Raw genomic sequence first — 12,949 nt, forward strand, 5'->3', positions numbered from 1 at the left:
CATCTAAGACAGTGGTTCTCAACTTGGGGTGATTTTGCCTTCCAGGGGCCACTTGGCAATATCTGAAATATTTCTGTTCTCACAACTGGTACAGGGGTGAGGTGCTCCCAGCATCTCATGGGCAGAGGCCAGAGATACTGCTAAATAGCCTACAATGCACAGGACGGTCCCACGCAAAGACTTATCCAGCCCTGGGTCAACAGTGCCGAGGGTGAGAAGTCTGATCTAGAGCCATCAAATGTGGCTGAACAAGGGAGTGTATGACTGGGATGTTTCTTTGCCGAGACTCATCTATGCAAAGGTCATTTTGGCTAGAAGGGGAGGCTGAGCCGGGGAGACCAGTGGTAGGGAGGAAAGGGTGAGTCCATCAACGCAAAGTGTGGCCTTTGAGTTCAGAATGAGGGGAGGGAATGCACAGGACAGCCTCCAGGCACACGTGGTCCACTCACCCGGATCGGATGAAGTTGGAAAAATACTGCATGATTTTCAGGGAAAGGCTTTTCTCCTCCAGAGTAAACTGCCCCTCGTAGGCAGGGTAGAAGGGAAGCCCAAAGGCATATCGAACATCTGCCAGCAATTCCAAGCTGGGAAAACACATGGAAAGAAGAAGGAGCAAAAGTTAAAGGAATAATAAACTGCTGGAAGAACCAAATGAGCCAAAACCCAATATTCTTTGCCCAGTGAAGATTTTTCTCTCTTTATGTTTAGGATTACTGTTTGGTGCTTAGTTTAGTAGAGATTCTGCTTGGCCATTAGTCCAATGGCCCCACTGGGGCAGATCCATGGCAAATCTATAGGTTAAAGTGTACCCAATGCTGAGCACTTAACTCCCTGGAAACATCTGTAAGTTTGTAAGCAATTTTCCAAGAGAATGTTCTCTTGACCACATTCCAACCATGATACTTAGAGTATCAATTGAACATTTGTTTGTTCAAAACAGGCTGCATTTCAACCCCTTCTCTGTGCTAGTCCTTGTTCACAGATGGCTTATACTTTCCAGCTCTTCAAGGTTGCTATTCATCCATGGAACCAACTCTAACACAGTGCCTGGCACATAGCTGGTCAATAATATATATGCTGTGCTGAACTGGATATCTAATATGCAGCAGACAGGGGGGAATAAAGATTTGGAAGCCAGATGAGTGGTTTAAATGGACTGAGTTGGCACTGGGGTGACCAGTCCAGTGGTACAGGGGGCCATGGGAGTGAGCACCGGGAGAAAAGCTGGAGGGACTTTACAGCTGTGTAGTAGAGAATCTGGCTTTTCCCAAGGAGAAGTCAGGCCTTTGCCCTCTGGTGTCTGGGAGGTAATCCATGTCATACCTGATACGAGTGTCTTTGTTTAGGGCAGCGGCTGGCCACGCTGGACCTTCTGTAAATGTGGCCTCACTCAGCAGTCTCAGCGCAGGGGCCGGCCATGCCAAAGACCAACCACGTGACTTAGGGTGGGGGGCTTTGGGTCACATGGTAACAGTCAACCTGGAGGCTGACACCAACCGCACAGGCAGCTAATCATGCCTATGTAACGGGGTCCCAATCAAACCTCTGAACACCAAGTCTGGGGGAGCCTCCCTGGCCGGCACCACTGTGTGTGCGTCGTCATACGTCAATGCCCAGAGGGTGACCCCTCCTGATTCCATGGGGAGAGGACAGCGGAGCTCGTGAGTGGAAACCCTCCAGGCCCGCCGCTATGTCGCTCTTCCTTTGTCTGATCTTAATCTGCATCCTTTCCCTGTGACGACCTCAACCACGAGTACAGCAGCTTTCCGTGAGGTCTGTGAGTCTTTCTAGTGAATTATCAGACCAGAGGGTGATTTGAGGAACCCCCCCGAATTGCACTTGGCGTTAGAAATGAGCACGATCTTGTGTGGTGACTGTGTTCTCTGACCTTGTAATTGGCCTAATTTATCACAAGAGCCAATCTCTAATCTTACAGACGAGGAAGACAAAGTTCAGAGAGGTTTCCTGACTTACGCAGAGACACGCTGTAACTTGAGCAGCAGAGTCGGGTCAGGAACGTTGCTAGGGACCGTGATGCTAAGCAAAGGCCTGGAGGGGCCCAGGGGCACCATCCCCGGGTCGTGGCTCCTCCAATTTCAAGCTGCATGACTTCTCGAAAATTACTTGACCTCCCTGATTCCCTGCTTCGTCATCTACGGAATGGGTATAAAATACCTACTGCACAGGGTTGTTGTGAAGCTGGAAATAAGATGGTGTATGCAGTAGGTACTTAAAAGCCTGGCCCACTTCTTTCTCATCCATCATTCTAAATACTTCCGGATGTAATCAACCATCTGTAAGGTATCAGCAGCGTCTCTGGCCAGGCGATCAGTGATTCTCATCCACGCTGCTGTAATGGGCAGATATACCCATTGGACAGATGTCCTGGGAAAAGGCTCAGACCAGGTGGATCCTAGGTAAAGGCAATCTGTACAGAGGCTAAACGACTCTAAATCAAGATGCAAAGTTGTGTGAATAGACAGTGTGACGCTGGCTCAGGGTGACTCACTGTGATGACCCCAGAGACGGGAAAGGGGGCCCTCAAGATTAGGGATGTGAAGGGGAACATTTCAAGCCAAGAGGGGGCCTTCTCTGCTATCCCTTGCCTGCTCATGTTGGGAACTGAGGTGACCCACCGGCGCGGGGCTGGAGCTGGAAGCCAGGCACCTGGCCCAGCCTGGGGACTTCTGAGGGGCTCGAGAGCTGGAACTCCTCCTTTCATCATAAGAATTATCAGCAGGTGTACATGTGACTAGTATCAGGGCACAGAAGAAACGACACACCACTGAGTCACTCAGCTGAGACCCCGCTCTGTCACTTGTCACCCGTGTAACTTTGGATGAGTCATTGGATGACTTTGGATGAATTCTCTGAGGCTTAGTTTCTACATTGTGAGATACAGACCAGAGCAGCCATTGCACGTGGAAGCTATTAAAACAAGTGTTTCACAAATGCCAGGAACTACTGTGATTATGGTTATTATGTGTGAATATCGGGCACCTCCACTGGAAGGCATCATAGAAGGAACACGAGACAGTGTGAGCCACACAGGACGAACAGCACTCGGTCAGGATGGAGAGAATAACAGCCCCAAAGGGTGATGTCTCTTTGCAACTGCTGTCAGGTACCCCGACCCTCTTAGAGCAGCTGTAAGCTTTATTTCATTCCTGAGCAGGAAGCAGGACGAGGCAGTGGCATCAGAACTTATAGGTCCTGGGACCCGAAGAGCCAAGTCCTTTGTCCAGCTCTGGTCAAGCTCAGACAAGAGCCCAGAGTCTGCGGCCGCCAAGCTGGCCTGCTCAGCGGCCAGCCCTCCCGAGCGCCTGTTCAGAGCTGCTGTTTCCTGAGCGCCTGAGTGGCTGGTGTTTGATCAGCAACTTTCAGGACCAGCCAGGAAGTAAAGTGTTTCATCTGCCTTGTTTCCAGGCAATGACCCAAGGCTCAGAGACGTGAAGTGACATGGGAGAGCCAGGATCGGAAGCTGTTTCCCAGACCCCAAACACTGTCTCTGTCTACTCTACCTCTGCGGGTGCAGCGCTGAGGACCAAATACCCATTAATTTGGGTATTAATGCCCCAAATTCTCAGTGGTGTTTTAAGATCCATAAAAGGAAAAGGAACACAGGACAAAAACATGCCAGGAAGATAGACATTGTAAGAAGGGTGATAAAAAATCTCTCACTAATACCCACGCTTGGTAATTCACAAATCACTGTCACCTTGATTGTCTCAAGGGCCCCGTGAGTAGGTGGTATTGGAATGATTCATGGAGTTTTACACTGGAGGAAACTGAGGCTCCCAGAGGCCATTTTCCTCCCAAGGCCCTGAAACTCCGCGGCGATGCCAGGACCAGGGCTGGATTCCAAGGCCCGCTGTGCTCTTGGCCTTGTTGCATGGGGTCGTCCACCGGCACCACTACCACCACTGCGCTGGCTGAGGTCTGTGCGTCTCAGTGGCTGCGTAGGAACCAGGGGAGCCCGGAGTCGCAGGGGTCGGCCCCTCTCCCCGCTGCCCCGACCCCCCAAACCTCTCCTCCCCTACAGTGTGTGGAAGGGAAACGTCTCGGAAAGCCCTGCAGAGAAAGTGACTCTATTCCTTTCCTACTGCTGCCCCCTAAGAAATGCCACAAACTGAGGGGCTTAAAACAACACACATGTACTATAACACACACGTACTATCTCACAGGCTCTGGAGTTCAAAGGTCCAGCATGGGTCTCACTGGGCCAAAATCAAGCGGTCAGCGGGCTTCATTCCTTTGGGAGTGGCTGCGGGAGAATGTTTCCTGCTCTTCGGGGGTGTGACAGAATTCAGATCCCCGAGGGGAGGGACCCAGGTTCCCGTTCTGTCGCGGGCTGTAAACTGAAGGCCATTCCCAGAGGCCATAGTTCATGGTCCTCTTTCTCTATCCTCAAAGCCACCAACAGTCAGTGGAGACCTTCTCTCTTCCCATCTCTCTGACCCACTCCTCTGGCCCCTCTCCTGCTTTGGGGAACTCGTGTCGTTAGATCAGGCCCACCTGGGTAATCCTGAATCATCTCCCATGTCAAGGTCCTTAATCTTAATCCTGTCTGCCAAGACCCTTTGCTACGTAAGGTGACATATTCACAGGTAGGGTGGGATTCAGATGTGGACATTTGGAGGGGCCATATCCTGCCTTCCACAGTGGCCTTTTCCACTGGTTCTTCCAAAGAAAGCTGCATTCCAAATGGTGCAGTGAACAGAGTTCAAATCTTGGCTCGATCACGTAAAGCTGTGAAATCCTGGAGAAGGTGTATAACCTCTCTGAGCCTCACTCTCCTCATCTGTAAAATGGTGACACAATCATGCTTCCAAACATTGAATGAGGTTTAGCAACAAAATTTTTCAAATCTCTTGCTCAGTATCTGGCTCCAATGTTCATTCCTATTTTCTTTTCCCCATAAGAACCATCAGAAAGCTTAGGAATAAGGGTCTTTAACTTGAGGGTCCATTATAGGGTTTCAGAGGACCACAAGTTCCCTGAAATTAGGTGTAACATGCTGTGACACTGTGTATGTGCATCTTTCTTGGGAGAAGCTTCATAGTTTTCATCACATTCTCAAGAAGATCTGTGCCGATGGTGTGATGGTAAACGCTTAATGATTGGCTTTTGCCAATTTCCACAGTCTCCCACCATAGACAATGCTAAACTACCAAAGTGACGTCATAGAACATGAAGTTGGGGAAAGATGTGCACACCGGCTCCTGTGAGCATACACAAGCTGGCTCCAGCCCACCACCCAAAGTTTACAGAGCACTGCTTTGGGGAAAGGCCTGGCCTTGCAGCCCATCTGATCTGTTTAATTTGAGAGCTTGTTGTGTATGAGGACTGCTGCTTTGTTTTTTCCTTAGCAGGGCTGATCTTTATCAGGATGCTAGAGTTATTTCAAGCTGCTGAAGGCAGACATCTGGAGGAGGGGCAGGCAGTGGGAGCCTTGGAAGAGGGCATACGGGATCGGAGCACCAAGGCCTCAGTGAGTCTGGGCTGAGAGTCCCTGACCCTCTGGAGGAAGAAGAGGGATTTGGATTCGGCATCAGCAGAGGGAGACACAGAAGGACACTCCAGGGACTGACGAGGTAAAAGGAGAAACTCGCTAGCTGAATGGCTGCAGCGCTGCAGGTTGAGGCAGACAGTTCATGCCTATTGATCTGGCTTCTTGGCTCTGTGCTGGATTTGATCACTGATACGTCATATGCCCAGACTTGTGGCACTCATGTGGGTATATGGTCACACTGCTTTTATTTAGCTTTTCGGTGTCATTTGCTGTCTTTGATAATAATCTTCCCATCATCCTTCCCTAACCTGATAGTCACTCATCCTATCTCAGACCAGGTCTGGATCTTCCCATCGTCCCATGTGGACGTGGGGTCTAGGAAAGCTCCCTGCCCAGGCTGGGTGAGCTTGGCTCAAACCCCACTTCCACCACTGACTCTCGGCTGCTCTACCTGTGAAATGGGGCTGATCATCCCTGTTCAGCCTCCCCCGTGGTATCACCAGATGCTCACAGACTGATGGTGGATGGAAATCTCTCTAAAAACTACAAATTGCCATCCAAGCAAGAGCTACTGTTGCTGGTGCTGGTGACGGTACATTTAGCCGGAGAGCGGGAAGAACTGAGCAGCCACAGAGCCCGGGGGATAACTGAGCGTGTGCTTCGGTTTCAGGATGTGAATACCGTTCAGTGAGGACAGTGGCAAAACACTGCCTGTCAGGGCAGGACTGTACCTGAGTCATATTTGCCAAATGCCTACTGTGCACCGTGCTCTGAATAGGTGCTGGGGAAAAGAGGAATAAGTCTGCCCTCCATCAGGGAGCTCACAGTCTAACAGGAAATGCAAAGAAGCCAACATTAAAAAAATAAAATTCTGTGGGTTGCATGATAGATAAATAGATATCAAATGATAGAATTGCTTACAAACTTCATAATAAGAGAGAGAAAAGCAATACTACTTGTTTCAGGCAAGGGAATGGAGAGGAGTTTGTAGAAAGTCAGAAAGGAGAAATTATGGTTGATGTGTGCCTTGAAAGGTGAGTGGAGGTCTCTAGGAGTGGGTGAAGTGTGGACGGGTGTCCGGGCAGAGACTCGGGGTGTGTGAATCACAGACGGGTTCTGCGCTCCGTACGGAGGATGGGGTGGGAGGTGTGGCCTGGCACAGAGGGGTGGAGGCAGAACGGGGAGCTATGGCGGCAGGTGACGGAGTCTCCAGTGCTCTGGGCCTCGTGTATTGTGAGAAGTGCATCACGCTGAAAAATGAAATTGGAGTTTTTCCTGATCCAGGAAAATCAAAAGTTTCGGAACCACTCAAGTGCATGCTCGCTAAGGTCTTTAGGTTCCGGTCCTGTGAAAGGCATGAGAACTGAGGCCAGAGGAACTGAGGGCCACATCTTAAGGGATAGAGGACATTGGCGGTTTCTACACAAGCCAGTCACAAGCTGCATCTCTTTTGGAACGATTGCTGGAGTGGGCTGGGAAGAAAGCTTAGAACTGAGAAATCACAGGGTGGCTGCAATTATCCAGGTGAGAAATCACAGGGTGGCTGCAATTATCCAGGAGAGATAGAAGTTTGGTTCTTTTTACAGATTGTCCCCCGACCTTACCTGTCAGGCATCCCGCTCATCTTAAGTCTGCTGGTGTGAATGTGCAGGGCGGCTCAGTCTGCATTCCAGCAAGTCAAAAGCCAAAGCCACCTTTCAGAGACTATTCATGTACAAGCTCCTGACCTGAGCTCTGCTTCCAGTATGAGAGGCATCATGCATGGACACTGGGGCTCGTTAGGGAGCACGACTGAGATGGTGTCCCCAGAGGAACGCACTTGACCCTGGGCCCTGCTGACACAGTGACCTGAGCTGGGGAGCAGGGTGAGGAGAGGGACTGGGTAGGATCTTTCTTGACAGAAACCAGCCCCATGTTCACCTTCCAGGGGTTGAAGAGGCTGTTGGCTGGGGCCCATTGCTCCACCCCACCTCACTGGATTGATTTGAGAGTCTGCTGTCCCAGAGATTTCCATCCTTGTTGTTCTGTCTGAAAGAGGAGGTTTGTTGACCTCATCCCCATAAAATATACTCCTTTTTTTTTTTTATCTTTAGCCAGCATCTCTAGATAACTTCCTCCAAAAGAAATTAGGGAACACGGAGGAATAAAAGCCCTTCTGCTTCCCAGGATTTTTTCTTTTTTTTTTTTTTTGAGGGATTGTTAAATAACTTACAAACAGGAGTTTACCAGCGTACTTCTCTTTGGGCGAATCTAATATGCAGAAGTTCAGATGCTGCTTAGGAATTAATCAAGAAGTAATTATATGCTTTGGCTTGTGTTTTACAAAGAGATTCGCTACGCAATACTTTAAATAATACAATCCCATCCCCGGCCCCAGATGAAATACTTGCAATATTTCCATAACTCCCTAAAGCCCAGCACAGCTGGATGATATATGGTTTGGCAAATCAGGCGAAGCTTTCAGCGGACTTGCTGGATTAACCTGGACATTTTATTCTCTATATGAGATGTAACAACTGTTGCTCAGAAAAGGCTGAACTTTCCTGGTCCAACACATCTACTCTCACCAGGAAGTTAGATGTTTACCAAGAGCCAACTGTGTTCATCACTGAGCTCTCTGTGCCAGTTAGTTCTCCTTGTAAGCATAGAGCTTAATTAAATGCATTACATATCACGTGGATGCCCCACTTTCAAGAAACCAAAAGTGGACATCATAGAGCTTGCATTATGGTTATGGGTTTGCACAAATTTCAAAGGGAGAACTCCAAACCACATTTTCCTACTCAAACTTTTGACCCTGCACGAGAAGAATGGCAAGTAAATGCACGCTTGTACGCATAGAGTGAAAATTAAATGTTTAAGGCATATTCATTAGTCATAAGTTCCCACTTTGATTTTTTTGATTAAATGACCATCATGTTGGATAACAGGGTTTCTATTCTACATTCAATTAAAAATCTGGTTTTTAGTGAGTTGTGTTATGAGTGTGAGAGAAAAGACCAAGGTGCATTCTATATAACCTGTCTTAAAAATCTCCAATGACTTTCCATCATACTCAGATAAAATACTATCTCTTTGCTTGCCACAGCTTACAAACTCTTATGTGAACTGCAAGACCCTGTCTTTTTTCCCCATATCTCCAACTATTCTCCTCCTCTTCAATAAACTCCAGCTCTCTGTCCTTCTTTATCCTCAAACATGTCAATCCCTTTCCCTTTCTCCTTCCTAGGGCAGTTATCTGAATTTACTCTACATATTTATTTGCGTATTGTCTGTTCTTTGCCCCCTAGCCCTAGACCCTCATCAGCCCACCCCCTGACTACAGTGTTAGTCTCAAGATGGTAGCCCTTCTCTGTCTTACCAGCTGCTCCATCTCTAGGATCTCCATCTCAGAGAATCTGGGGCATAGAAGACAGTAATTATTTGTCGAATCAGTGTTGAAGAGGATATATAGCACAAGCCCTTATACATCATGAATTTGGCTTCAGTCTCAGAAAATGATTTACTTCCATCTTTACTGGGAAATAATCTTGTTAATCACACAGGATGTAGCCAGGCCAATGGACCCAGTTCAAGAATTCAACCACTTAATAGTTGCTTTGGTTTGCTAATTCCAACTAATTCACCAAGACAGTCAACTAAAAACACAATATTTTGAATCTGGAATGTTAAAGGCCCCTGGAATGCACAGAAACATCTAGAATGCCAATGCAGTGGTGTGCAAAATATCTTGAGTCTGGAATTGATGCCTTTGTTTTTCCAGGGTTGGGACAACTTGTGAAGGAGGAACATTACTGCCTCTTTAGTCATTCTGATCATTTTTCTTCTCAGAAGCTTAGTTTTCCTAAAAGGAAAATAACCCAAATATTGGCCATCTACAACATGCCAAGTATTTAATGTACATTGATTTGAATCTTCACACTGTGAAGTAGATGTAACTACACCTGTTTTCTAGGTGAGGAAACTAAGGTGAAGGAACTTGCTCAAACACAGACAGCTAACAAATGGAAGAAATGGGATTAACACCCTAGTTGGTTTAACCTCCAAGGATGTGTTCTTTCACTACACTGAACGGCTTTTCCCAAAATTAAAGAATCGTCCAACATCCTACATGGAGCCTGCGTAGGTGTTTAATCCCAAGAGCCCTACCCCACTGCCCATTCAAAGTCAAGTCTCATCTCTCTAAAATGCCTCTGCACCGCTGAGGCGTGGGAATGACAGCTCAGGACTCTGCGGACGAAGGACTTTGGAATAAGGACCTGAACACAGCACATAATTCAAGCATGATGGCTCACACACAGCCCCGAGGTGAATTTCCAAGGGACACGATGAACCGGTGCCACCCCCAGGAATCTTAAGATGATGGGCCCCCATCTCCCCTCTGCAACTCTTTCAGGAGCTAGTACACAAAAACCACTTCTTCCGTGCTTGCTTTCTCCCTGGATCTTGTTCATTCCAACGTGGGTTCTCCCAGCATAATACATTCAGCAGTATTAGTAGCACCTACTGAGTGCCAACTTTATGCCAGCCAGCTAGCTAGGCCGTTTGCATGTTTTGTCTTATCTGATCCCGACACACTCCTATAAGTGTACTATTATCAGCTCCACCCATGGATGAGGAAACCAAAGCTCAGAAAGGTCGTCACTTGCCAGAGGCTCAAAGTGAGAGACGGAGCCAGGATAAGCCCCCTAAGGACCGGCAACACCAGAGAATACATCAGTGCTCCCTCCTACACTTGCTGGGGCCTGGCTCCTGGAGGTGTGCTGGAGGGGGATCCCCCAAACCTGGGCTGGCCACAGGGTCTTGGAGCCCGTGGCTCGTGAGTGGCAGAGTACACAATGGGGGTCCCTCCTAGGAAGACACTTGGGCGAGAGTGCCCTTTGGGAGGAGCTGGTTAGAGAGAAAGACAACTGTAATCGACAAGATGGCGATGCTGGGGCTGGCAGGGAGGGAAGAGTCCCAGCAGAGCGTGGGAGGTGGCGCCTAGACACAGCTGGGCAGGAGAGAGGACGCCCACGGCCTCAGACCTAGGAGCGGACAGCAGGCCAGGGTCCTGCCTGGTGTGACCATGGGAGAGAGCCTGCCGGCCTTCCAGGTGAGCTCTGTAACAGAAGAGCCAGATGCTCCGCTTTGTGGTGCGCTGTGGTCTGTCCGAGGGTCTGTGGGACCAGGGACGGTATCTCGTGGTGGGGGGATCTCGTGTTGATTCAGGGATAAGATCTGGGAAAGGGGTCACACCTTCTCTCCAGGTGGTGTTAGTGATAACTCCCATTTTAAGGGAGTGCTTACCAACAGAGGACCATTTTGGGCCCCAAGGGACAGTGGCCTTGCCCGGAGACATTTTCAATTGTCACAACTGGGAAGGTGCTTCTGGTATTGAGTGGGTGGAGGCCAGGAATGCTGCTAAACAGCACAGAACACACAGAACAGCCCTCCACGGCAAAGAGTTATCCAGCCTGAAAGGTCAGCAGTGTCCAAATTGAGCAACCCTGGATTACAGTCATCACTGAAAATCCCTCTTCATGAAACAGCGGGCTATAGATGGGAGCCATGGAGGAAACTGGCTCAAAATCTCCCCAGTGAGCAGAACTGAGCAAAAGAAAGCTGCTAAGCTTTGTCCTCGTGTCAATAGTCTTGGTGAGCAAAGCTGCCAGGCATTGTGCTGTGTACAAACACATACACACACCTACACACACCCCCTAGATGCAGACACTGCACCCCTGAACCCTTCCAGCAGCCCTGTGGGACATGCACTATTACTCTCCCCTTGGATAGATAAAGATGCATGGAGGCTCAGAGAGGTTAAGCAACTTGTCCAAAGTCGCACAGCTAGCAGGTGGACCTAGCGATGGCAGGCACTCAGAGGCTTTGGGTTGAAGTGGGTGCAATTGAAAGAAAACTGGAGAAAGGGCAGGAGGCAGGCTTTGAGTCCAGACTGCCGCTTACGACTCTGTGACTGGGACATAATTCCAGTCTTCTCTGGGCGTTTGTTTCTTTATCTGTAAAATGAGTTGGATGAAATCATCTTACATAGTCTATGATTCTTTGAATCTGGATCTTAAAATTGCACCTTCTTCTCACACTGTAGATTTTCCTTTTTTTGTCTCCTCCCCCATCCATTACACTTATTCTTTCCTCACAAAAGTTGGCCCTCAATTTCAGAGATGCAAATCTCATCTACATAATCCAGGTGAGCATGCAATGCTGTGATCAATTAACAAGAGTCTCCAAGAAAGTGGTAATTTATTGTGTTTTGTTCACTAGCTATGCCAGGAAAGCTAATATATGCTCACAGACAGATGGCTGAAACCATAAGGCACGCGCATATATTTTAAGTCTGTAGATTTCAGCCAGAAATAAATGAGAGTGTGACAGCTCCAGGGCAGAGTGAGAGAGATGTCTTTTCGAGCAGAAAAGATAAACTTGCCAACAATGGGTTAGTTTCTATGATTCATTCATTGATTCAAGTATCTACTATATAGATGGCACTGTATTATGGTCGTGGTGGGGAGAGATGATATATGCCCAGAAAGATATCAAGAACGTGTTCTGATGGACGAGAATAATGACACACTCTTACCACTTTGTTTGCCAGGTCCCGTTCTATACACAAATGATCACAATAACCCTCTGAAGTAGGTACGATTATTATTCTTCCCATTTTCAGTTGAAGAAACTGTCACCAAGGAGGTTAAGTGACTTACCTTAGGTCCCTGAGCTAATAAGAGTCAAGACGGGTTTCTAACAAGGCAGTTGGCCCAGAGTCGCTGCTCTACCCAGGACACTTTCTGCCTTTGTACAGTTGGCAAAATCTCTGACTGTAAAATGTTTCAGTGGCTCTGAGTGTCGCTTTCCTCCCAAACTGATAAAATGTCAGAGTCAGAAGGTGTCTGAAAGGTGATTGAGCCCAGACATTTTTCACATCTCTGTAAACTGAATGACCTTGAAATTTTACTTGAAGCTCAGTTATGAAGTAGAGAGAAAGGGGCTGGGAAGCTCGGACCCTCCATCTCGCTCTCCTCCTCCCCCGGGTCCACAGAGCCCAGTGAAGAATCAGTACTCCTGACCCGTCCCACCTCCTTACTCCCATTTTGCAGATAGCAAAACCGAGCCCCAAGGAGCCTGTAAACTAGGGTGGAAGAGACCCTTTCCCACCTGTCAGCTGAGGTAGTTGGATCAGCTTCTGTCCTTCAGCATGATTTCCTGAGCACCTACTATACCTCCTCTGTGCCAGGAGGGTCTCTAGGCCCTGAGGTGACCCGGGAGGCACTTTGTGTGGTTCTGATGCATGGGCGTGGCTTCCTTTCAAGGAAGGTTCTGTGGATCAGAGTAGTGGCGTCCCGTCTGTGGGTCCCCAGAGGGGCGTGAGAATGCTTTTCAGCAACAGAGAAACCCAAACTGGCCACAAGAGACTGAGGATGTGGTTTGGATTCTGTT

The 12,949-nt window shown here is 48.4% G+C and overlaps 2 protein-coding genes across 2 annotated transcripts in view; one reads left to right on the forward strand and one right to left on the reverse strand.

Moving 5' to 3' along the window:
• The window catches only part of TG (thyroglobulin), a 244,560-nt gene that overhangs the window by 2,035 nt on the left and 229,576 nt on the right, over window positions 1–12,949 (reverse strand). Inside the window, exon 46 of the mRNA XM_057532421.1 lies at window positions 450–584. Coding sequence (XP_057388404.1) covers window positions 450–584 — 135 coding nt within the window. The remainder of the gene's footprint in view (window positions 1–449; window positions 585–12,949) is intronic.
• SLA (Src like adaptor) overlaps window positions 5,451–12,949 on the forward strand; it is an 84,825-nt gene continuing 77,326 nt past the window's right edge. Inside the window, exon 1 of the mRNA XM_057532443.1 lies at window positions 5,451–5,594. The gene's annotated coding sequence lies outside the window, so the exon portion shown is untranslated. The remainder of the gene's footprint in view (window positions 5,595–12,949) is intronic.

The sequence above is a fragment of the Balaenoptera acutorostrata genome, chromosome 17, assembly GCF_949987535.1.
Source record: "Balaenoptera acutorostrata chromosome 17, mBalAcu1.1, whole genome shotgun sequence".
In the NCBI taxonomy this organism is placed as follows: domain Eukaryota; kingdom Metazoa; phylum Chordata; class Mammalia; order Artiodactyla; family Balaenopteridae; genus Balaenoptera; species Balaenoptera acutorostrata.